General features: G+C 41.9%; 1 protein-coding gene across 1 annotated transcript in view; it reads left to right on the top strand.

Moving 5' to 3' along the window:
- The window catches only part of bsna (bassoon presynaptic cytomatrix protein a), a gene marked incomplete at both ends in the record, with an annotated part of 133,667 nt that overhangs the window by 51,324 nt on the left and 54,843 nt on the right, over nt 1–27,500 (top strand). The window contains one exon of the mRNA XM_080030867.1: nt 14,650–16,569. Coding sequence (XP_079886993.1) covers nt 14,650–16,569 — 1,920 coding nt within the window. The remainder of the gene's footprint in view (nt 1–14,649; nt 16,570–27,500) is intronic.

Below are 27,500 nucleotides of genomic sequence, written 5' to 3'. Positions count from 1 at the left end.
TCGCCCGCTGATGTCCACTGCTATTGCACACAAGCACATACTGAAAATATAATATGTTGGTGATAAAAGGATAAGGGGAGAGAGGGAGGATGAGTTGAGAGAGAGAGATAGATAGAGGGGGAGAGAGGGGGAGAGGGAGAGACTAGCCTTAGGAGTTCTCTTTTTTCTTTCAAAGGCTGACTGTGCTGTCTCTGCATGATAAGACTGTTTGAGGTGGAGATGACACGAGTCATTCACAATCTTATGGCTCTGCAAACAAGTCTGTCTGTCTGTCTGGCTGTGTGTCTGGCTTCCTGGGTGGATAGATAGATAGACATGTCTCTAGATCCATCTCTTTCTCTGAAGACTATTAGACCTCGGTTGGTCCAATGGCCCCAGTATGGTGTCTGCCTCATGGCTGTCAAAGTCATCAAAAGGAATCTAATCGAAGCAGAACATTTAAATGTACAATCATATAGGTGAACTCCTCTAAGGGTTACTCTTCCCCCTGTGAGAAGAGTCTAAAAAAGCAAAGTGTGTCACTGCCAAAAATACCTTTGTCTTCTGTCTTTCTTAAAGAGGACCTATGATACTTTTCGACTTTTATGACCTATAAACGTTGTTATAATGATTTATAGTCATGTTTAACCATACTAGAGTATCAAATAATTACGTACATGCATTTCGACGTATTCCCTGCTGACCGTCTGGGGTGGCTGTGCAAAGCACTAAAAACTATGGCAGCCGGTCGAGCTGAACTTGTTCAAATTTCCGGGTTTTCTCTGTCACGCTCGGGTCGTTTCTGTCATGTTTCCATGTATGGTAATGCTGCCGCTCAGGCAAGCTCCGGCTGCATGCCCCCACCGCTACTGGAAGGAAGGTAACCAATCACAACGGAGTGGGGTTTGCAGCAGGGGGGGGAGGGGCGGAGAAGCTCAAAGCAGTGTGTAGAGAGAGACTGCTGTGCTCGCTAGGGTAAGAGGAAGAGTGTCCCGAAAATCTACATAGTTTTTTGTGATGTGATACGTGTGAGGTTGCACTATAGCAGTTTATAACAAGAAATTAAGACCAGAAAAGTAGTATAATAGGAGATCTTTAAAATGCTGTTCTGACTGAGATGCATCCGAATGACTACAATGCAACTCTGGTTTCCTCTAAGGGTTATTTTAAGCTAGGGACCTGGGACCGTTCCCTAGCACAATTGCCCACAAAGTCTGTATTGTTTGGTTTGGCTGATAATTGCGTACCGTGCCCGGGAACAGGTTGCCGTTCCGTGCCATGGGAACACCTGAAAAGGTATGGGGAATGCATCAGAGCACGGAACAAATGAAGTGTGAACACAACTGTACCTAAACCGTACCAAAACAGGGAGGGGGATTGCCGTAAAAACGTAATTACACAGTTAGCAACTGAGCATAATGAAGGCATTTCTTTCCGTTGTTCCTAATGTGAAAATGGCCTACTACAGTGCACCTCCTCTGTCTTAATGGGGCCTTCAAGTTGTAACTGCATAGCTTTTGGATATTGGATGTTAGGGACGGATAAAATCACAAAACTGTTTATTTATCAGTGCATTTCAAATGTTCATACGAATCAAACATTTCATAGTTAACATGGTTAAGCTTTTTTCTTGTCTGATTTATGCATCCATGATGCCATAAGTAAAAATAAAAAAAAATACCGGATATTGGCAGTAGATGGGACATCTTACACCACTGCTTATGACAAATGCTGTTGCTTTTCTGAACGATTGCTTCTCCCTCACCCAATGCTAACTGTATGTAGTCGGCTGATAACCCTCCAGATAGAGACATCAAAATCTAATATTAGTTTCAAACCCCTTCAACTGGCAGAGCTCACTTTAATAAATAATTTGGGTTCACTTTGGTCTTCCCCCAGCTCCTCATCCTTTCCTCTCGTTCCTTCGTTCCTGCTCTGTCAAAAGGTTTTTTTTGCATTTTAGTGAAGAGGACACAGCTGTGTTTTTCTGTCACTTTGGGCAGCTTCCCTGTACATTCTAAATGAAACATGGCTCTTCCCATTTTGAGTCAGGCTCATCCTTTGAGCTGGTTGTCAGTGTGTGGGTAAATGTACCTGAAGCAGGCACAAGATTTACAAAAAAATGTCCAGAGTGATAGGCTCATATATTTATTAGATGTTCAGGTTTGGAAGTCGACCAAAATGATGTAGGACACACCTCAACACCTTTTAAAAAAATGTTTTACATTCTTATGTTTTAGCTTTTTGGAACGTCAAGGGTCCCTTTCCAGTTTAAACTATGCAAATACACGTTTGCATGGTTTTTCAACATTAATATGCGACGTGTGACTAGAGACTCCCATAGTATCAGATACAACAACCCTCCCTCTTTTTCTCCATGTCCACCTTTCTGAAAAACTCTGCTTGGACGCTACACCCTGAAAACAGTTTCTTGTAGAAAACCAAATTACAATTTTGAATCTGAAAATTAGTACAGAAGTATATGACATAGGGGCGCCCTTAGATCAGTTGGTAGGGCGTTCCCCCCCGGGCCGGGCCCAACAGCAGACCCGGGTTCGATTGCCGCCCGCGGTCGTTCTCTGCTTGTCACTCCCCTCTCTGCCCCATTTCACCTCTCTCTCTCAAATAAAGCATAAAAATGCCCAAAAAATATCTTTAAAAAAAGAAAAGAAGTATATGACATAATATATACAGTTTTAATATTACTATTATTTATTCTGTTGTTTTGAAGCATAAATGGGAATTTACAATACATATGTGTATGCTTCTGCAAAACACAGTAAATGGACCTTGAGTTTAGTATATGTTGGTAAAAATATTGCTTGTTCATGAATTTAAGAAATGTATCTGCTGCTATATCCGTCTATCTTAACATCCAAGAGAAAACAGTTTCTCTTGAGCATTGATGTGGTTCATTATGCATGCAGAACAAATGAGGGTGTGTGTGTGTGTGCATGTGTGTGTGTGTGTGTGTTTGTGTGCGTTAGTCAAGTAAACACATAGACACATACATATGCACATGAAGTGATTTGATCCTTTCTGTATGTACTGCAGTGCAAACAAACACGAAACACCACTTTACTCAGCATCTCGTTGAATTACGTTTCCATCATCCTCCTAGCCTGGCAGCGCCCGCCTACCTACTTCCGCTCAATTTTCATTTCCCCTCAGTAACAGTCTGGGTCAGCAGTATATTTGCGGGTTTTCTACGGTATTTTTACCGGTCCAATCAGCGAACAGAGGGAGTGGCTGAGAAAAATGACGTTGAGGTTGTGCGCCAGTTTCAGTTGTAGTCAGAAGCCGGCGCATGACATACATCACGACCAAACGGTTTCCGATTGCTTGGCAGATCCAGAGTGGCACTGGGCAGATCCAATAGTTTTAAACGTCAACAGACATCCGCCTTCAAGAGAGGTAACGTTTGTCAATTGAGCGATACCAGACCTTCTGTACAAATGAAATGAAGTACAATGGTCTGGTAGGACCAGGCTATCATCCACCCTGATCCAGTCTTATTTCTCTCTCTCCTGCACTTCTTCCAACCTATATCCTCTTCCCTTTTGCTAGCTCCCTTTCTTCCTTGTTCCTTTTTTCTCTGTTTACTTCCTCCATTCTCTTACACCGATTCAATGTCTTTCTTCGATCAATCTAATTCTCATTTCCATTTTCCAAAAGCTATATGACTTATTACCTTTTTCCCATCCATCCATCCATCCATCCATCCACTAATCCATTGCACTCCCTCATGGCATTGTTTGTCAATGGGACCCAAATCTACTATTGATCAAAAAGCACACGATTTAAACCCAAGCTTTTAATCACGGGTGGATTGCACACACACACAAACGCAGTCTATCTATCTATCTATCTATCTATCTATCTATCTATCTATCTATCTATCTATCTATCTATCTATCTATCTATCTATCTATCTATCTATCTATCTATCTATCTATCTATCTATCTATCTATCTATCTATATATATATATCTATCTATGCATGAAGGTGCCCATCTACACATGCACACTTCCTCACAATGAGGCCATAAACCCCCTGGGTTGGGCTGAAAGTGCTGAGGCAGATTTTAATTAAGAAACAAGCATTACTGTGAGATGGTGTTCAATACCATCGACCAGTCGGGGTTATTCAGTGAAGGGACGCAAAGGATGAATGGAGGTGCTGTGTGTGTGTGTGTGTGTGTGTGTGTGTGTGTGTGTGTGTGTGTGTGTGTGTGTGTGTGTGTGTGTGTGTGTGTGTGTGTGTGTGTGTGTGTGTGTGTGTGTGTGTGTGTGTGTGTGTGTGTGTGTGTGTGTGTGTGTGTGTGTGTGTGTGTGTGTGTAGATGACACTGTGGATGCGCACAGGGTGTGTTTATGTGCACGACTGCGGACTGAGATGGCATGATAAGAAAAGGATTTATGAAATTGGAACATCGGAGTGTGTCAGTGTGTGTGTGTGTGTGTGTGTGTGTGTGTGTGTGTGTGTGTGTGTGTGTGTATGTGTATACCACAGTGTGTTGGTGGCTGCACAGCCTCCGAAGTGATAGGTGAACGTGTTTTATGTTTCTCTTGGCCAGGCACATGCTGATCATGCTGAGATAGAACTTTTTGTGTGTGTGTGTGTGTGTGTGTGTGTGTGCATGTGCGTGTGTGTGTGTGTGTGCACACACATCTGTGTGTGTGTAGTCCATTCATCAGGACAAAGCAGAGAATGAACTGTCAGCCGCAGTGGTATTAGGTCTTGAATGAAGGAGGACTCTTTCTCTGAGTCTTTAGAAGTTAGAAGTTACATTTCAAGGTTCAGACTCGTCTCCCTGTTCAAGAGAAAAGCATAAATGTAGAGCGGGGTTATGGCAGTTTAATCTAACCTCTGCATATTAACTCTTTTTTCACTTTTTTATACACTTACTTCCGGAGGCTCAGTAACTGCTGACTACAGTAGGGATAACGGTATACCGCAAAACGGTCGTTCGCGATATGAAAAGGCCACGAATATCAACTGTAAGTTTTTTCTTGTAATACCGTGTCACGGTATTACAGGCGAGCTTGCATAGTAAATGCGCTCGGTCATTTTGGAGACTGAGTCTCGTGAGCAACGTAGCACTCAATCTAACACTGTATGGGCCACATCAACATTGGAAACCAAACAATAACACATTGACACAACATCTTATCACTGAAACATGACTTCTAACTTTAAACTGAACAGTCACGTCTCACGTGGGCCGTTGTTTACACTATGCAGAGCAGCGCGTGCAGCTTCACAACATTGAGTCGCGCAGCAGCAAAGAAGAGGAGAGAGAAAGAGAAAAGGGAGAGATAGAGAAAAAGATCTGCATAGTAGCTTACCAGACTGAAGAGAAAGTTGCTCGCGGGTCAATTATAGCATTATGAATCCAGGTGAACGTGAGGAAATGAGATTGTAAAAAAAAAAACGTTGCGAAAGTGTGAGGAAGGGAGGGGGGAGAAGAGTGCACTGCAAAAAGATTGATTTTGAGACTGCAATTTAAGTTAATAACAAATAAAAAGCATAAATAAATATTTGACAGAGTTCATTGTGCCTGTCATAATGTAGGCCTATTAAGGTAAAAACATGGCTTGTAAAAATAGAGTTGATAAGCAAATAAAACATAAATAAATGGGGAAATGATCACACTATTTAAATCGTTTTTATTTTATACATATTTTTACAGTTACAGACAAGTGACTAAATTAAGTTTAGATTTAAAATTCCTATTTCAGTTTGAAAAATATAGGTGTAAAGCTTCTTTAAAAACAGCAGTAGAGAAGCAGTGTCTTTGTTTTGGTGATAAGTTGTTTAAATCACACAGAAATCTCTTCTTCATAATAAGATATAAAAAATTAGAATTATTCTTGTGTTTATGTTTTATTTAAATCAGCGGTACAACATTTCATTTGAGGGGGTAGAAATGAATTCCGCGCTTAATATAGTACCGTGATATCGTGATATCAATCGCAATATCGTATCGTATCGCATCGCACTCAAAATTTGATGAGTGAATTGTGATAAGTTAAAAAGATGGCTGAACCTCTAATTATGCTGTTCCTTTTGTGCTGTGAACAATAGAGAATTTGAATGTATGGTTCAGCTTTCTACTCGCAGACAAAATGTCCCATAATGTCTCATTTGTTAAAGGTGCACCATGCAGTTTCAGGGGAGGGAGAATTGTTTACATTTGCAGAGCTAGCAGTAAGTATACAAACACATTAACTATACATGTTATTCTTTGTATCAAATAAGTCTATCATCATTAACCAAACTGTGGTGGGCCCTGCTGCTGTAAACAACTAAAGTGAAACAGAAACTTTTCAGGAAGCTCTATAACTTCAAACAGTGTTCCGGGGATTCAATATTCCTGGAGGAAAGTTTGTCCATTAAGTTATGAGAATATACCTTAGAAAATGTTCACTTCTTTGACACACCCAAAGTTACATAGTGCACCTTTAAATGTGTCAGACAGACGCAAATTCCATAGCCCAGGTAACCAAGAGCCTGCTTCATTGAAAAAAACGCTTAAATGAAACTGTAATCTTAGTTTACATTGTATACTTTTTAATATAAAGTAAATATATGATTAAATATGACGACAATGGCAATGTATCAATTAATCAATGTCAAAATGCTCCGGCTTGCATTTAAATTGATGACTGAAGCATTAATATCTTGAGCATCTAATCAGTCAAAGTGTGCTAATTCTGTCAACATATAACCCTCCCTTTAAAACTCCATAGTGTTTCAGTTTTGATGCCATCAATCTTTTTATCCATGCTTAGCGGTGGGTTTACACCCCTTTTGATGGCAACATAAAACTTTACAAGTGAAATGTATAATGCGATCACTACACCCTCTGTTGCGGTGACTTTACCTGCTGGGCATGTAAAACAATTTTTGCAATAAGCACACACACACACACACACACACACACACTCACACACATAGCAAATGCAGTTTGTCTCATCTCACTAGGAAAAGCACAAGTGGTTCTGTTCTATCCGGACTTCCCGGTGAGTGACAGCAGTGTGATAGAGAGCCAGCATGCACAGCAGGACACTGAAGCCATTGTTAAATATTGTATTATTTATACCTGTGCTTTCCTGACTGTCAAAATGTCTTCTTTGAAAATGGCCTAGATATTATAATTATTTGTTCAAATGCAATGTGTGCTTTTATTCAGTTTAGTACATCTTGTTCTTTGGTGTGGTGTGTGTGTGTTGTGTGTGTGTGTGTGTGTGTGTGTGTGTGTGTGTGTGTGTGTGTGTGCTCTTGTAACTCTATCCTTCTGAGGACCAGTTTTTGGTCATTAGAGTGAGAACATCTTTGGAAAGCAAGACATTTTGGCTCACCTTCACTTCTTCAAAGGGCTCTCATGGGGTTGACACTTGATTTGGGTTTGCTTAGTAGGCAACTAGGCATGATGTAATTGTGGTGGTCAAGATTATGGTTAGGGGCTAGATAATGCATTATGTCGATGAGTGTCCACACCAGTGTGTAGAAGAGATAAACGTGTGTGTGTGTGTGTGTGTGTGTGTGCGTGTGCGTGCGTGCGTGTGTGCGCGTGCGTGCGTGTGCGTGTGTGTGTGTGTGCGTGTGTGTTGGAGTGTTTCCATAATTAGCTCTTGACTCTCAGTGGCTCATCATGGGAACACTTACTGGAACGTCCTCTCTCTGGTTGTTAAAATTGATCAGTACATTAGTGTGCTGCCGCCATGACAGTGAGCGGACAGACAAACTATTCACCTACCGGATAACAGCCTCCACTCAATGACTCAAAGTCTAGATAAATGTTAAACATACAGTTATCCTGTGTGTGCCCCCGCTGCAGACCCACTAATGTTACATTTCATAGAGCACCAGGTATATTGTAAATTGCCCCATAAACTCCAGGCAACCTAAAAAGCATCTGCTTGTCCTTATCCTTACCCTTCATCTCCACATATACTCATCAGACTATCGCGTATTTGCCCTCTTTCTGTCCTGCCTTCGCTCATTCACTTTACCCTGAAAGGCTAGACGGTATATTGATAGGCAGGTCTATTAAGAGCTGTGTGTGTGTGTGTGTGTGTGTGTGTGTGTGTGTGTGTGTGTGTGCATAAAGTACATGTGTTAATGTGTGTGTGTGTGTGTGTGTGTGTGTGTCAGTTCAGACCACAACACCAACCACAAGCAGCGTTACTGCCTGAGGTGGGCTTCATTTACTTTACATTATAAGTGACATTTCCAGCCTCTATATAGTCTGAGCCAATTATAGCACCAGTTAATGTCAAGCTCACATAGACGTAATAGAGGCACCTGCAACAATGTTGTGCTTGCATTTTCTCTAATAGACCTCCCAGTGTTACCTCCGTAGTGAGTTCAATCGTGCAATCAAAACATTCATTGCAGGTCACTGGGTTAGGATTAGGGATTAGGGATGCAACATCTGGTCTTCCATATGGAAATCAGACAATCCGCACACCACTGTCCTGGTCTCTACATCAATGGTATATTACTCACTGCACTGAACTTGAATTGTGAGCTTTAGAATTGTCCAATAAGAACGTAAAGGGATTAATGGGCATATTGGCATGACATCCATTCATAAGGATACATGATAAACTGCAGGGAACTATAGGAACAGTTCCTCAGCCTCGGTTACATTACTAGTTAACTCTCACTGGTTAGACTGACATCTAAAATGTATATGTTCTAATTTAGAAAATAATTAACTCAGCAATGCAGATTTGTCATGTTCCAAACTTCTTTGTGGTGTCTTTGTGTTGTCACTTGCAATCTTTACACCGGGACATTCCCAGATGTATTTAAGGGGGAGTCTGCAATTCTGGAGAATGATTGCACAGATTTTTTTGACAAAAAGTGATGAAGACAGCACACTTTCTCCAGCATTGCTGACTCCACCTTTAAGTCTGTTGGTGTGCCCTTGATTAAGGGTTTAATCTTCCAAATGGCCTAGTAGAGTTGCCAGTGGAACAAGATGGTGACTGGCTGCACTGGACACTTTCCAGACAATTTATGTTCATGCAGGAGAATGGTAAAGGAGCACTGCGCATACATGCTACCCAAACCAGTTTAGTAGTAATCGGGGTATTAATTGCATATACCTACATGTTTTTTGGATGTAGTTAGAAGTTTTCTTTTCACTGTTGACTGAAATACAAAGGTGAAATGTCTGCCATTCGTTGGTGCTGCAAACAAGCACCTCAAGTTTTTTCTCTCAAACAAAGTTTCAATACTCGGGCTGTTAGGAGTTTAGTGCTGTAAATAATTCATGTTGACAGCTGGTCGCCATGTAATTGTGTGTGTGCGCATGCGTGTGTGTGTGTACTGTGTACTGTATATGTGTGTGTGTGTTTTTGGAGATTGTATCCATGTCGCATTTTGCTTGCAACAACCACAGGAAATACTGTAGCTCATCCTGCCATCGAGGCTTGAAGTGTCAGACTTCCTTTTTATCTCTTTCCTAATGACAAGATGGTGGCTTCTTATCAAAGGTTAGAGAGAGAGAGAGAGAGAGAGAGTGTGTGTGTGTGTGTGTGTGCGTGTGTGTGTGTGTGTGTGTGTGTGTGTGTGTGTGTGTGTGTGTGTGTATATACTGTATGTAGGGTTTACAGGGAGAGACAGTGAGTGTGTGCGAGTGAGATAAAGCCACCAGTCAAATAGGAGTGAGTTTAAAGATGAGGTTGTACAAACTGTTTTTCTAGGTATTATCCCTGACCCTGACAGAGAGTGACTTACCATAGATTTTCTATTATGTATTTCCTCCTCAATATTGAATTTTTTTAAATATTGATTATTTGTATAAAGCCAGTATATACCTACAGTCGCAAATGTAGCAATGGTTGCTCAGTTGACCTATTAGCTGTTTTCTTAATTGGCAGCGGAGGGGCAGCAGAAAGCTCAGCAGGCGTTAAGGAGATGGAGGCTTTAGCTCTTTGAATTGATCCCGGTCTTCACAGTTGCTCTGCGCTCCTCTTGCAGTGTCTCCAGGCTAATTAACGACAGATTAGATTAGAGGCACTGTGAACTGTGCGTGGTGCCACTTTCACTCACTTTTAGACTATACCCGAAGTAGAGCTGCATGATACGGGCTTGGACTGGCTATCATATTCCAATTATTTTGAACATGTATTGCGTGTGTGGGGTAAAGTTTGATAATGACTTCATTCAGGACACAGTGGATGGTCCGTAGTAAGTTTGATTTTAATTGAATTGTTGTATTATCCACTCTAGCCAATCGGGTCAGGACATTTGATGTAACACTGCATTCATTCAAAACTGCTCATACACCCAGCACGGAAGTCAATTTGTACTTCTACATGCATTCATACTATTGTGAACAATTCTACAAACTCAGAGAATTGAAGGTTATGTGATGGTTCATACCATTACCATAGATGTGACACATCAACTTAAAGCTATAGCTTCAGGAAAATGACCAACCTTTTTTACCTTCTTCCAGTAAATGGGGCAGTGGTGTACTCTCTCTGTAGAGTCAGCATGGTTGGAGATTGTCAGGGCTCATTTTCCTCATTTCAGAAATGAAAATCTGCAGCCATTCCTCTCATAATAACTTCCACAGACTCTGAAAATTGCCCGTGCAGGCTGACATACCATATGCAAATTGGCCAATTTGTGAACCATACAGAGAAAGTAATAAATGGGCTATAACTTCAGAGTTATTATAGGTAATACTGTAAGGTACATAAGGCCTATGCAAGCTGCACTGTGACAGGCTTTTCAGGGAACTTTTACACCTGCTGTGTTTGGTTCGATAGAAATAAACTCGGGTTTGTTTCCACATTTGCTGTGGTTTGTATGCGCAGGTTAGAAAACAGCAATCCCACTCGGGTTCGCACAGAAGCGGACGAAACAAGCGTACCCAGAACTTGTTGAAGAGTTGGTCTTGGTACGCTTCCAAAATAACTCTGGTGCTGTTCATTTGTAGAGATAACGTAAGCGGACTGAATTATTATGAAGTATTTTACTAAGTATTGTACTAAACAAGCTCCCACAGCCAGCTACACTATGCTTTAAGTTCATGGGATGAGGAAGATGATATACTTCCTGTTATATCCTTTCAATTTTTCCATATGGAAATTCCGACCAATTGTAAAGCAGTTCAGGAACTATGTTATTGGCCAGGCACATCTGACCAATGAGTTAAATTTAGCTTCTCACGTGGCTTATGATGCTGCATTTTGGTTCGCTTCGGGCCAGATGAAACGATAGGTGTGAAAGAGAACCGAACCTATTGAAAAACCAAACAGCATATCATTGTCGTATCTAGTGTGACCCAAGGAAGCAAACTAGCTTTACCGCTTTTCACATTTTGGTTTAATATTTCCATCTATTTCTTGTGCTTTGAACTTTGGGTCAATAGTTTCAAATCAACAATGTGTATAAAAAGTCAAATCTAAAAGCGAAAGGTAGCCTCTATCCTGAAATATTTGATAGTACAGGTGCACATAAAACAATGACAATTTGATCGTTTAAAAGATGACTTAAAAGTTACACTAGTTGTTTTACTGTTCTACTGTGATAAAGAGGTGTTGACACAAACAGTAAAGACACATTTTGAGGTAAAAATCATATGGGCTTACTGACAGAGCAAGCTTTAGTTTGGGCTCTCTTAGCCCTCGCACTCGAGCTGTCTTTCATCCCCGCCCACTCACTTGTAGCACTTTTTTTTCCCTGAGTTAGTTATTACATTGAACAAGAGGTGTTACATTTTCAAGTGCTACATGCTGCTCCCCTGCCAACTCGCTCTTGGAAAAATACTCTTTTCATTTCAGTGGGAGGTTAAGTGATAGATAACCAAATAACTCTCAATCCAACTTTGGCTTTGTGGTGTTAGCTCTTCGGGTGTCGACGTGTTATATCACCTGATTGTACAGAAAATATATACAAAGACTACTCGTGGATTATATAACTCATGCCCATCCCTATAAATTGTTGACCTGGAGGTTTGAGCTAACCGTTAGCAACGTGATTCTTCCACACCTGTTAGCAATAGGACCCAGATGTGCTAAGGCTTGACTGGTTCTAGCCACAGAGAAGCAGAAGTACATATTCTGTGCCGCTGTGTGCTGTTGATTAGGCTTGACATGATGAGAGCTGAAGAGCTGCCCGGATTAAAAAGGAAACTGCTGACTCCTCTCCCCTCCCACTCCATCTGCATCCCTCGCTCCATCCCTCCGTATTCCTTCAAGTGTCTCCTGGGATGTGACTTATAAAGCAGAGGGATAGACGGGCTCTCATTAAAACCCACCCCACCCCAACCGCCCTTCTCTTTCTCCCTATCTACTTCTCCTCATCTCTCCCTTGCCATCTTCATCAGATGTAATTATGGCAGCACAATGAGGGAGGAGCCTCAGCCACAGCAATGTTACACTTTCAATTCTCCTTCCGCTATCCAAAGAACGAAACCTGCATAATGCTGACTTCTCTGCACCAATGTATGGTGGAAATATCGTTATTTCTGTCAAGTAAAAATAGCAACAATCAGGTACCCGGTGACACATAGCCTATATTATGGAATATAATGCATTAACCGCTCTCATGCATTCTGTATTGCTTTCAAATATAGATATTTGATACATATAACATGTGTTTTGGGAATGTTTTTTTAGGAAGTGTGTCAACAAAATATCTATTAAAGAATGACACCTTGCGGGAGGTCGGATAGGTTAAGTATGGCCAAAACTAGGGGTGTCTGAAATCATAGCGCCTGCATCCCCCCGAAAGTCTACGCCTATATCAGTGAGAAAGAGAGAGAGAGAGAGTGTGTGTGTGTGTGTGTGTGTGTGAGAGAGAGTGGGTGAGAGAGAGAGAGAGAACATAAAAATTAGGTGAAAACAAGAAACAAGAAAAAGCTGATGGTGTATGTGAAAAAAGGGATGGCGTGTGAAGACGAGGAAAAAAAAACAGGGAGAAGAGGCAGGGAGGGTTAGGAGGAAAGAGAACTACAAAGAGAATATGTTAAGGAGGAATGGAGGATATCAGGCTGTAGCAGTGGCTCTTGCTGCTGAGTGAACAAAACATGGGATCAGTGAAGCTGTCAAGCCCGAAAATCCCAGACAGCAAAGCAGGCAGCGGAACAGAGGAAAGAAGTGCTTAGTTAGGGTATGTGACTAATGCAGCCATTTTTTTCCTCTTCCTTCAAACTGATGGAGCCACCTTGTACTGTAGCACCTCGCAAAAAAAAAGAAAAAATCACGGGGGTTCATTGGACGGCGGGTGGAGTGATACAGTACGTTTTCTCCCCCCGCATTGCATTCTGGGAAGGAAAGGGGATGGGAGAAAAACGCTCGGAACGTGCAGAGATTTACTAGCCCTTGCTCATGGTGACAGAGGAGCTAAAATAGCAGTATGTATGGCAGCTGAGCCGTCATGCTAAATGCAAAGCTTTGACAGCATAGGACAGATAGGATGGGAGCAGGTTGACACAGTTCAGGGGAGGAGCTGTGTGTGGGTTTCTTTGCAGTCGGGAGTAATTAGAGAGACGAGCCAATGGTCCGGACATAAGGGAGAATCAGCTCTCATCTGAAAGAAGGGGTGATGTTTTTTTCTTTCATCTTTAGATGCTGACGAGTGTGTTGTATTCATTTCATTGGTCTGTGTGTGTTTCACATGTGTCTACACTTGATTTCGGTGTGTGTGTGTGTGTGTATGTGTGTGTACCCGTGTACCCTTTTTGAATGTACTGTATGTGTATGGGTCTGTGAAAAATGTGATGCTTTTCACTCAGGTTGCGGTTTGGGCTGAGCAATCACTCAGCACTGCAGTCAATTTGTGGTTGATTTACCTCTCTCTCCCCCCTCTATTTCTAGTTGATTGCAAACTATTCTCTCTGCACTTCTGTTTTCCACATTAAGAAAGATGGACCGTATTATTATGCGTAGCCATAGAAATGCAATCTCATATGCAGCTTTGAAGTTGGCTGAATGACTATAGTGTCCATGTAGTCTACATGAGAAGACACTAGTGCATCCTGCCTATAAACAATGCTATTATAGTAATCAGATTTGAAAGGGAAAAGTGATGAATCATAGTGTTTTTTTTATATCTATACTGTCCTCTATCGAAACAGAAATGCATGTATTCTCTTCCTATTCTTTCTTTTCATTTGCTTTCGTTTTGCTGGTTTCAGTCCTACGACTTTTCTTACATCACTAAAGAAAACTGAAAACATCATAACCTTTTCAAACTCACTGACCTGTCAGTACAAAGGCGTTGTACTGTCAAGTATTGTTCAAACCCACAGAATATTATTTTAAATTCCAGTGGAGCTTCCACAGCTTACTTTGGGAAGAGTGTTTAAGATGATACACAAACATTTCAAATTTCCCATTCGACGGATTGGTACAATGGAAACACAGATTGAGGCTTAATGATGGTGTCAGGGATTCAGGAGAAAGCGTTGTCAAAACAAGCTATCTCCTAATTAACAACCTCTCTGTACTGTATCCCTGACTCCACCTTTAAATCTTTCATCTGATATACATGTATAGCTTTGATGAAGAGTTGGAACAAGCTGACACAGAATGTGGTATTTACACATAGATGAACTAAATAGAAATATGCTTCCAATGAAAAACAATCTAAGGCTTTAAAGAGGCTTTAAAAAAAATCTTTGTGTTTTCTTGTCTGCAGGTCCAGGAGTGGCTATGTCTGAACTGCCAGATGCAGAGAGCCCTTGGCATTGATATGACCACGCCTCGCTCCAAGAGCCAACAGCAGATTCACTCTCCGTCTCACCAAGCCAAACCCATCGTCCAACCTCAGCAGCCTGCGCCTCAGCCAACACCTCCGGCAGCAGCTGCTCAGGCCAAACCTTTCGCACAGGGTCACCAGAACCAGGGTCACCCCAACAAAGGTCACCAGAACCAGGGTCATCTGAACCAGGGTCATCCAAACCAGGGTCACCTGAACCAGGGACACCCCAACCAAGGTCACCCATCCCAGGGTCACCCCAACCAAGGTCACCCATCCCAGGGTCACCTGAACCAGGGTCACCCCAACCAGGGTCACCCCAACCAGGGTCACCTGAACCAGGGTCACCCCAACCAAGGTCACCTGAACCAGGGTCACCCCAACCAGGGTCACCCATCCCAGGGTCACCCCAACCAAGGTCACCCCAACCAGGGTCACCCATCCCAGGGTCACCCCAACCAGGGTCACCCCAACCAAGGCCACCCCAACCAGGGTCACCCATCCCAGGGTCATCCAAACCAGAGTCACCAAACCCAGGGTCACCCAACTCAGCAGCAGCATCATCAACAGCAGCAGCAGCCGAAGCAGCCACAGCATCAGGGTCAACATCAGGCTCAACCCTACGGCCAGACTCAATCCTACTCCCAGTCCCAGCCTTACTCCCAGGCACAGCAGTATCCCCAGTCTCAGCCACAGTCATACCCTACTGCGTCCCAGGCGGGGCCACAAACTCAGCCTCATCAGTCCCCGGGTTTGCAGAGACACCAAGGCCCTGGCAGTGGACCCCAGACTCAAACGGGGCCCTATCAGCAGGGCATGAGGTCCGACCCGTACTCCCAGAGAGGTCCTGGAGCTCCCGGAGCTGTCGGAGGTCCAACGGGTGGTCTCAACCAGCCCGGGGGTCCACGGATTCCCCACCCGGGAGCTGTGCCCCTCCCCGGCATGACCAAGGCTCCCTCCCAACCCGATCTGGGTCGTGGCTCTCCGATGCACCAGTCTGTGGCACGGCACCATGACCAGACGAGAAGCGCCGGATCGTCCCCGGCCCACAGACCTCAGAGTCAGGCCCCTCCTCCTACCCAGGACGGCTTGACCAAACTCTTTGGCTTTGGGGCTTCGCTGTTCAATCAGGCCAGTACCCTGATTAATGTGGACCCTCTGCCCACCGCTTCCACCCAGCCGAGCCCCGCACGTGGTAAGGTGGTGTTCAGTAATGCATCGGCTGACAACAAGCAGCAGCAACAACAAGGGGCCTCCGGGGCCAAACCATTCAGTATGGGGGGCCCAAATGCTCCAACTCAAATGGGGGGCCCTCATGCTCCTACTCAAATGGGGGGCCCTCATGCGCCGGGCCAAATGGGGGGCCCTAATGCTCCTACTCAAATGGGGGATCCTCATACTCCAACTCAAATGGGGGGTCCTCACGGGCCTAGCCAGATGGGGGGTCCTCATCAACCAAGCCAAATGGGGGGTCCTTATGGGCAGAGCCAAATGGGAGGTCCCCAAACAGGTGGGTCGCATGCACCAACCCAGAAACAGCAGACCATGCCCCATCAACAAGGAATGCCCCAACAGCAGTCGCCCGCGCGTCAACAACAAAAAGGGCTCCAAGGACAACAGCAGCAAGGACAGCAACCTCAGCAAACACCTGCTCATTTGCAGAAAGCGCAGCAAAAGCAGGTTCCCGCAGCGGCTCCGGTGCCTGCTCCAGAGCCCGCCAAGCCTAAAGTCAACTGTCCCCTTTGTAAAACGGAGCTGAACATCGGAAGCTCGGACCCGCCCAACTACAACAGCTGTACGGTGTGTCACAGCCAAGTGTGTAACCTGTGTGGCTTCAACCCCACGCCACATCTGGTGGAGGTAAGACAAGTTTTATACATACTGTACTGTGAATGCATCATAGCGTACACACATGTAAGAACAAGAACTGTACTCACATTAAATGCATACACAAACATTGAGATTCTTCTCCCTTCCCGACAATCAATACAATCCAGCACAGGTCGAAAATGCTATACATTCCACTGTTGGACTCTTTATTCCTTATTGTGTAGCAGTGGCGTGCACAGTGGTTCATTAGGCCTAGGTGCCCTTTTTTTGAATGTTTATTCAAACCAGTGTATGCAACCTGTCAGCTAATGGTACTTCCACATTTGCCCTTAAGTCACACAAGGAGCATTCCAGAGGGGGAACCTGACCAGCTAGTAGCGCATGAGCTTCTTCCTCTTTATTTTCATCAGAAGGGGACTGCCCGAATAGGGCACTTCTGATTGTAGGTGTTGGTCCTGGCTAAGCTTTGTGAGTCTACATAGACGTCCAAACACCGCCCGGTGTATTTTTGTAGCTCGTTGCGATCATTAATTACAGATTATGTTTCCATTATGTCTAGTAGCGCTGTTTAGAAATGGTGCCACAAGGTTTAAGTTGGTCTGGATGGTCAGGATAATGTGGCCTCTCCAGCCCCTGACATAAGTGGTTCTTGGTTGTAGGCTCCTCAAACTGCCTCAGTGGAAAGGGGTGTTAGAAGAGGTGCCCTTTTTTCATTTTTTTTCCACTGCCTCTTAGAAAGTCTGTTCAAGCAACTGACATGAACATTTCAAAGGCCTATATGTTATATCAGATTTTCCTACTCCTGCTCTACTTTAGAAAATACAAATTGTATGTACTAATTTAACAGCAAGGCAAACAGGGCTTACGCAATATACATTTGAGCTATTTCTCTTGTAAATACATATGAGCTTAACTCTACACATACACACAGACAAACACAACCAGCAGTTAGTAAATGATACATTATGTTATCTCATTCTCTTTTAGTGTCTAGAAGGAAATGCAAGACCATTGGCTCCTCTCTCCTCTGCCATCCCCTTGAGCTACAGGGGTCATAAATATGTAGAATCTGCAGACAGACAGCAACCAACACAGAACAACAATGCTTCTGCCAACTTGCTGTGTCAGATAGAATGCTACATGCTACATGCTAACAATGTCCCAGGAAACAAGGCAATAAAAAACAGGCCATAGCAACTGCTGACATTTGCTCCAAAATATTCCCTATAAGTTACCAAGTAAACAAATGATTGATCGCTCTGAGATATATATATATATATATATATATATATATATATATATATATATATATATATATATATATATATATATATATATATATATATATATATATATATATATATATATATATACAGTATCTCACAAAAGTGAGTACACCCCTAACATTTCTTCAAATATTTCATTATATCTTTCCATGCGACAACACTGAATAAATGACACTTTGATACAATGTCAAGTAGTCAGTGTACAGCTTGTATAACAGTGTAAATTTACTGTCCCCTCAAAATAACTCGACACACAGCCATTAATGTCTAAACTGTTGGCAACAAAAGTGAGTACACCCCTAAGAAAAAATTTCCAAATTGGGCCCAAAGTGTCAATATTTAGTTTTGCCAACATTATTTTCTAGCACTGCCTTAACCCTCTTGGGCATGTAGTTCACTAGAGCTTCACAGGTTGCAACTGGAACCCTCTTCTACCCATTCATGACGACATCAAGGAGCTGGTGGATATTAGAGTCCTTGCGCTCCTCCACCTTCTGTTTGAGGATGCCCCAAAGATGCTCAATAGGGTTTAAGACTGGAGACATGCTTGGCCAGTCCATAACCTTTACCCTCAGTTTCTTTAGCAAGCCAGTGGTCGTTCGGAGGGGTGTTTGGGGTCGTTATCATGTTGCAGTACTGCCCTGCGGCCCAGTTTATGAAGGGAGGGGATCATGCTCTGCTTCAGTATGTCACAGTACATGTTAGAATTCAATGAACTGTAGATCCCCAGTGCTGGCAGCACTCATGCAGCCCCAGACCATGACACTCCAACCACCATGCTTGACTCTAGGCAAGACACACTTGTCTTTGTACTCCTCACCTGGTTGCCGCTCCACACTCTTAACACCATCTGAACCAAATAAATGTATTTTGGTCTCATCAGACCACAGGACATGGTTGCAGTAATCCATGTCCGTAGTCTGTTTGTCTTCAGCAAACTTTTTGTGGGGTTTCTTTTGCATCATCTTTAGAATAGGCTTCTTTCTGGGATGACAGCCATGCAGACCAGTATGATGTTCTAATGATGCAGAGTGCGGCGTATGGTCTGAGCACTGACATGTTGACCCCCCACCCCTTCAAGCCCTTCAGCAATGCTGGCAGCACTCATACGTCTATTTTCCAAAGCCAACCTCTGTGTACGACGCTGACCACGTGCACTCAACCTTCGTAAACTGGGCCGCAGGGTGGTATTGCAACATGATAACGACCCCAAACACACCTCCAAGACGACCAGTGGCTTGCTAAAAAAGCTGAGGGTAAAGGTTATGGCCTGGCCAAGCATGTCTCCAGACCTAAACCCTATTGAGCATCTTTGGGGCATCCTCAAACAGAAGGTGGAGGAGCGCAAGGTCTTTAATATCCACCAGCTCTGTGATGCTGTCATAAATGGGTGGAAGAGGGTTCCAGTTGCAACCTGTGAAGCTCTAGTGAACTACATGCCCAAGAGGGTTAAGGCAGTGCTGGAAAATAATGGTGGCCACACAAAATATTTACACTTTGGGCCCAATTTGTACATTTTTTCTAAGGGGTGTACTCACTTTTGTTGCCAGCAGTTTAGACATTAATGGCTGTGTGTCGAGTTATTTTGAGGGGACAGTAAATTTACACTGTTATACAAGCTGTACACTGACTACTTTACATTGTATCAAAGTGTCATTTCTTCAGTGTTGTCCCATGGAAAGATATAAAGAAAAATGTGAAGAAATGTGAGGGGTGTACTCACTTTTGTGAGATACTGTATATACATACAGTATATAGATACATAATTTATGGCATGCCGGTTTCCAATTGTTATTTAGGTATTGATAAAAAGTAATATCATCCCAACACAGATATGTTTAAATATAGAAACAGTTTCGAATATTTTTTTCCTATGTGCTTGGTACATTTCACAACCCGTTCATGAGTGTTTTCTCTTTCTAAGAGCAAAGTACTTTGTATTAACATAAAATATTTTAAAAAATTCCTTTTTATTAGCACCATAAAAATTCTTATTATTCCAAAAGACAGACAGACAGACAGACAGAACATTGACAAAGTCACCGTGTCACTTTGATATTAAAGCAACATGGCCTCCGACAATCCATTAGCCGGTAAATGAGTGAAGCCTTGTTTCCACAAACATCGAGAGAGGCCAAAAAAGCTTTTGTTTTAATCAAGTATACTTGGTTCGTAAAAAAAGGGGAGGAGAAAAAGCAGGGGTGACAGACAAAGACAAGTATTCAGAGTGGACATAAAGTGAGCAAAATAAAAGAAGGCAAAAGGGAGAAAGAAAAGGTAAAGTATGAGAGATAATGAAGGTTTCAAGAGAAGCAATTTCACAAAACGCAAACATCCTTTGCCGTTATTATTTCTGTCTGTCCTCCCACCAAAGTGATTCTCATGCCACAGTCAACTAAATATAAAGACAGACTGTTCTTTCCCCTTCATCGGTCCCGACGCATGCTCAGAGGAGAAAAGAGAAGCTGGAAAGATGTGGACTAGGGCTATCAAGCGATTCAAAAAATTAATCTAATTAATTACAGGCTCTGTGATTAATTAATCTAAATTAATCGCATACTTATATGACACTTTTATACCTGTTTGTAAACAGCTGTATAGCCTACTACAGTTTGTTTCTCTCTCTCTCTCTCTCTCTCTCTCTCTCTCTCTCTCTCTCTCTCTCTCTCGCGCGCGCTCGCTCTCCGTCTCTCGTAACTTCTGTCTCCTCCCCTCAGCCAGCTTTATACATGAACTAGCGCCGAATTTTCTCAAAAAAAACAAGCAGACAAAATTACGACTTTCCATCTCCCACAACAGACAGCGCTGCACTGCCACCATTTCGTAGCCTACTCATAGGCAAAAATATTGACACACACACACACACACACACACACACACACACACACACACGGGGCGGGTGCTAGACAGCTAGCAAACAAAATTGGAGGAAGATTGAGAGATATGGCCTACTACTGTTTTGAACCTAGCCTACATTGTTGCACCCACTAAATAAATAATGCACGGACACTGCGGATAATTAAGTAAGATGTCTTCCTACCTTCATGCATCCCATAAACCGTCCATAGAGCCCTCGAGTCGGCCCCTTTCCCTTGCTTCTCTCTTTACCTTTCACCCTTTAACCCACGCGCCCGGCCCGGCGAGCTACAGGTGCAGCTCCGCACCACTTTTGCACCGGGTCAAAAGGCATTATAGAAGTGCGATTAATCTGCGTTCATTTTTTTAATCGCGTTCATTTTTCTGTGATTAATTAATCGAAATTAACGCGTTAATTTGACAGCCCTAATGTGGACAGATTCAAACTTCCGGTATCAATAACTCATACGTAATCATCTTTGCTATCATCATAAGGCAGACAAAGAACTACAACCAATTTTTTTTAGCTCTTTACCTCTTAGCTCAACTATAACACATCGCTTTCTATGTGCAGCGGGCTGTGAGGCAAGAGCACCGTCTTATATGCGCAACGCCGAAGCGTAAGATATTCAATACCTTCACTCTACAGTGCAGTGCAGTTATTAGTGGAGCTTAGGGGACATCTCATTTCGGCAGAAATGAGTTTGACGCGAAGATGCTTGGTTTGTGTTTAATAATGTTTTCCTGGAAGGATAAGCAAGGAAAGAACCGGGAGGGGAAAAAAGCAGCCGGTTAAAAGATGAAAATAAGAAGGAAGGGACTAAGAAAAAGGGATAGAAATTAGTGTGTAAGGACGAATGAAAAGAATGAACGAAGAGCAGAGCTAAAAATAATTGAGGAAGGAAACAGATGAAAGAAAAAGAAGCAAGGATGCGTGTAAGTCACTCACTGAGGCAGATTGACGCCTTCAGGGTCTTTAGGAAGCACGGTTTTTCATAGTAGGCTACAGTACATTACTGTCACTGCCTAAAGATAATAAGAGACTACACGACACAGAACACAAAATAGTGCAAATAGAATGGGGCAAAATGGTATTTAGACCGTGAGAAATCTATGCCATTAATACTGTCGCAAACATGCAGACCAAGAGAAGACATTATGTAAAGAGTGTGTGTGTGTGTGTGTGTGTGTGACTGTGTGTGTGTGTGTGTGTGTGTGTGTGTGTGTGTGTGTGTGTGTGTGTGTGTGTGTGTGTGTGTGTGTGTGTGTGTGTGTGTGTGTGTGTGTGTGTGTGTGTGTGTGTGTGTGTGTGTGTGTGTGTGTGTGTGTGTGTGTGTGTGTGTGTGTGTGTGTGTGTGTGTGTGTGTGTGAGAGAGAGAGAGAGAGAGAGAGAGCAAAACAGAGATAGACAGAGGAGAGAGAAAAATCACAGATATAATATATATAAAAAAAATAATAGAATGACTTCTATTTTTCTTTCAGTGAATTTAAAAAAAATGTATAATCTTTTTCCTAAAGTATGAAAATATTTGCATGTCCAGAATACAAATATTCTACATAACCAGAATACATATATAATGTTTAGCCCCTGTAGCTGCCAATATTGAAATAACTGCCAATACAATTTTAATTTTTTTATATTATAAAAGCCGATAATTGCCAGTAAAGTAATAAATAAAAATGTATAGGTTATATATAGTACACAGTACTTTACACACATGTAAACATTCCCATCTTTCACACTATGATAGCAAACACAGTGAAAACGTGCTCAACCCCAGTATGTCAGGGTTGAGCATTGTCACTGTGAGTATGTTAGCATACTGACATATGCATTGAGCTAAACCAAACGCTGTGCCAAAGTACAGCCTTAAAAAGTTGCACCCCATAGCTGCAGCATACAGCCTGTTTCATACTGTGGTATCAGATGAATAACATTGTACATATACAGTATATATACTACATACATAATCAAAGTAGCTACTATATCAGCTCCATAAGTGACATCTTGACCCAATAAGTTCTACCTTTCTTCAGGAAGTTATTCTGTGCCTAAGTCATTGTTTTGTTGTTGTTCTCACTAAGCTGGATATAATTAACCACACAAGCAAACTTCATATACGCTTTGTGTTTGTATTTTACCATGTTGCCATGCAAACCATAGAATCTATACACCCAAACAATGTCTTCAATAATATATAATTTCTAAATACTTTATTATGTACCAATGTCCGATATCGTATTGATAGAGGATGGAGTTGTTCACTTTCAGTATATTTTAGGACAGGTCATCCCTCTCTTAACCATAATATACTCTGTGACAGAAGACAACCTTGTGTCTTTACTGAATAAATGAATGTGTCCCACAAAGGCAGTGCAGATGAGAGTTAGTGTTAAAGAAAGACTGGAACTCTGTGTGATATAGAGAGAGAGAGAGAGAGAGAGAGAGAGAGAGACATCGAGGGTAGCGCTGGCCTGATTTATCAATAATTCACTAAGAGTTTTTCTTATATAATATATAAAAATAGAGAGCCAGATGAAATATGTAAGGGGTAGGCAGTGTATCCTGGAAGAGCAAAGTAAAAATGTCACCAGGTCTGTCTTGCCCCCTCTGCCCTCTCTGCTTCTCTACTTAAAGGGGTAGTCATCGATTCTGCAGAACATTTGTTTCCTGCTCAATACAATTGCCGAAAATTATCCAGTGTTGCAAAGGCTCTGTAAACTGGTATGTAAGCAGAGGGTATGTCAACAAAGGGGGCCCATCGTAGCTAGCGATATGCCCGTTAACACAACCTACACTGTGTATTACATGCATATTTTTTCAGGGCACACACAGTACAGACAGGTAGCAGATAGTTAGGTTATATTCACTGATTTTGGCAAAAAGTGATTTTGACAACAAGCATTCTCCAGAATCGCTGACTCCACCTTTAACTCCCGCTTCCCAGACATTTTTCCTTCTGTCCTTTTAAATTTGTTTCTTTCTCCTATCTCCTTGTATTCACCACATAGAAAAAGGGGTGAATGTTGTTTATTTAAAACAATAAGAGGAAACATTTATATTTTACAGCCTGAGCTCAGAATTCAACATGAAGACAACATTAAACAGAATATCTCAGCATCTGTTGATGTAGCTCTGAATGATGACACCATGTGTCACACACACTTATACATGACCTCATAAGCAGGTGTTAGTGAATGAGGGAATGAGGCCATTTCTCTGTCCAGTTAGTCAGTTAGGCTTTCACGGCTGTCATCACTACTGTCCAAACAATTATTAGGATTCCTAACAGCCAGTCCACCCTAGATGTGCTCCTAAAGGTGTGTGTGTGTGTGTGTGTGTGTGTGTGTGTGTGTGTGTGTGTGTGTGTGTGTGTGTTAGAAAGATAGAGAATTTGCATTTATGTTTTGTGTAAGACTGTACAATTAAAAACTAAATCTGACCTTGCTTGTTTATGAGGGAAAAGAGAGATTATTGCCTTACTTCTCAACATCAATGGAGAGCAGCTATCCTCCATGGGTTGATAACTTAGTTTAAGATCAATGTTAAATGAGATTGTCTGGATCAGACTCATTAATTGCCCCTACAGTAACCATCTTATTGTAATGTCTTCTCACACACAGCGTTTCGCCTCAGGAAAATGCCACCATGACCAAAAGGTTAACATGGATCTCTTAATGAGCTTCTCTGTGTGTAGGCTTTTAATGATGTGTAAGAAATCCCTGCTGCTCTGATTGGTCATTATGGAGGTTACTGTCATTAGGAGGGTCATTAGGGCTGATGGAGCCCAGTTTTTTCGTTTCTTTATTATAAAATGTAAAGTTTTTATTAAAGCTATATTGCGTAACTTGTGTTGTCCCCATCAGGAATTCTGAGTAATTACAGCAACACTTTATTTGTATTGTATCTACATGAGGTAAGCTGTGCATGGATTGTATTCCTTCTGCTGTATACGTCCAGGTTTCTTAGCAGTAGAATCAACAACTGAAACATTTCTTGGGCACTTCTTGGGATTTTTTTTCTGAGCTCCTGCGCCAGTGTCAGGGGGTGACACAACACAAGTTTGTAAATGCTGCCATACTGAGAAATACAGAGAGAGTTTTGTGGAGCTAAAAGGCTCAATCGACTTTGTGTTAACTCGTTTGGTGACATTCATTTACATGACAAAGTTACGCACTTTAGCTTCAAAACACTTTTTTTTGACCCCTATGTTCACTCCCTTGCTTCCTATTCCCCCTGGGTGAAGTAAAGGAAAAGTAAATAAAAGAATAGAAATGTGTTAATTGATCAGCAGAGGGCAGAAAAAACCCAGAGAGGCACAAACTAATTGAGCGAGGAAACAGCAAGAATAGACAGGAGCTGCATAATGTTCCATAAACAGTGTGAAATGAAGCCAACCCCAAACACATAGTGATTTAAATCTACAAGGTCAAATAACACATAGCCAAATACCTGTAACAGTGGACATTTTGGAGGTCCACATGCTTTAAATCATATTAAAGTCATGTCTCAAACACATTGGTCAATTCATTTTAATATTAGCAAAGAGGGTGTGTGTAAATAAACTGATCAGCAGTAAGATTGTTTCACAGCTAGAATTGTCAGAAGTTACATACTCAGAGTTACATATTGTCCATATTATAATGGATAATGCTCTAAAGATGCTCCTAACAACCAAAACAAATTGTATTCCAATAGTAGACTAGGGAAAGGTTTTGCTCCAGACTCAAGGACTTAAGTTACTAAGGTAAAATATTAAATCAGAAGAGGTAGTCCTATTGTATATATTCATACTCCTTAATTTCACACAGCCTATTATAATGCAACGGCCACAATGTTAATACCTCTGATGGAGAACTAGAACAAGTTGACTGGTGTGATATAATTTTCAAAATACCATAGAGTATACACAAAGCAGTTCTATTTTGCTGACATTGTTTAGGTGGATAATAAAAGTGCTCGTATTGCCAAGGAAATGCTTATTTAGAGCAACAATAATAATTTATTTGAAATGAAAGTGATAATTTCAATACAAAATTGTACAGGTATGTCTGGACTTATGTTGCTAAGACAGATCTTTTAGAAAAATAACTTTTCATCACTTTTTTTTTTTTTTTTCAAAATGACTGTTAATATTTCTCCACACTTAGACACTGTGGAATATTAGTCCAATGGTAATACATGTGTGTTTGTATTTAAGAATGATTTCTGGTTCAGCCTCTTAAAACAGTACAGACAGAAAGAAAGACCACACTTTACTCCTGTTTCTTGGATATTTTCAAAAGATTATAATGTTTTCCTTAATTCTGTTTCGATATACCTGCATACAATATTCTAAATGTGTAGAATATTGCTATACAAATTGAATGAGTTTGAATTGCAGTGGTAGCAGTAGAATTAGTTTCCTCATTTTCTCTCTTTCCTTCTTTGTCCCCACTGTCACTCTCTGACTTTTTATTTTTGGATTGGATGTGTGTAAAATCTGGGTTCCAATTTAGTAATGTCCCCCAGATATGTCTGGATGAGTATCTCTGTACAAATCAAAGATATGTGAATATGCAACAATGATCAAAGCACCAATGAAACAACCCCACTGTCATGAATATAGTCTTTCAGGGGAGACTGATCATACTGTAGGTTTAAATAACGGGTAAAGACCACATTTTTGGCCTCTGGAAATTGTCCAAGTATTATGTATTGGCCTTCAAGAATTCCAATAAGTCCAAACCCACTGCTGGGCGCTGAATAATACCTTCGGGACGGACCAGAAAGGAGGGAGAGGGGACATGGGAAAAAGATAGAACATGAGTACAGTGTGAGTCATGCTTCTATTCAAAAAGAAATGCGAAAAGAAATAGAGTAAAGAGAGAGAGAGAGAGAGAAAAAAGGAACAACAGTCCTCCTAATGGACCAGTGGTTCACTCCTGCACTTCTAGACATCTCACCACAATTAATAATACAAAGGCTCACCCTCTTCTCCTCTCCTCCCTCTCCGCCTGCTCATATGTTCCTATCATCTTGTTTCTCTCTCTCTCTCTCTTTTTTTTTCATGCTTTTTTTCTATTATTTGCTAGCCTGGAAATCCAGACCCTGATATCTTGAACGATAGAGGGTCTGGCCACGATCAATAGTAATTTCCAACTCAAGGGGCAGCTCCTACTCGTGCATTTCAAATGCCACTGCACGCAGTTGGATAGCACTACAACCAATCAGAGCGATGCACAAGGTGACGTAAGCCCCGTTCGTTTAGCGAACAGCTATTAAACTGTTAAATTCAACGTTTGCCGTGGTCGGTCGGCAAAACAGAACATTCCACTTTCTTGCTAATGAAAGATTTGAGTGCCGTCTTCCAAATCGTAAAGGGTCGAGGCCAAAGCAGTCTCAAACTCACACAACATATCCGCAGCCATGTTTGATGTTTACTATCACGGCTTCGACGTTGCATGCACGTCACTGTCGTCATCCGGTTCCGTCCTCCCCAGAGTACCATACAAAGGGCTCTGGCCCGCCCATATTAGATAGAACCAATTGAAACGTGAGCCAGGATTTCTGGTCTTTTTGAAAAAGCTTCAACGGAGAGTGTCCAGACCAACAGGCGCAGCTAATTTAATTTGCCAGCGCCTAGTGGCAGGTCTGGGAATGCCAGGCTAATTATTTGCCTCATATTCATGCTCTTTTTCTAATATTCCTTTATCCTCTCTTGTGTGCACATCTCTGCAATAAATCAATTCAATCAATCAATCAATCAATCAAAGTGTATCATAGCCAAAATGCACACAAACAATGCTTTAAAGGGCTGTTCAACGACAAAAGCAAAA

Source organism: Ammodytes marinus (assembly GCF_949987685.1).
Source record: "Ammodytes marinus genome assembly, chromosome: 7".
Taxonomy (NCBI): domain Eukaryota; kingdom Metazoa; phylum Chordata; class Actinopteri; order Uranoscopiformes; family Ammodytidae; genus Ammodytes; species Ammodytes marinus.
This window is presented reverse-complemented; position numbering and strand designations above follow the sequence as displayed.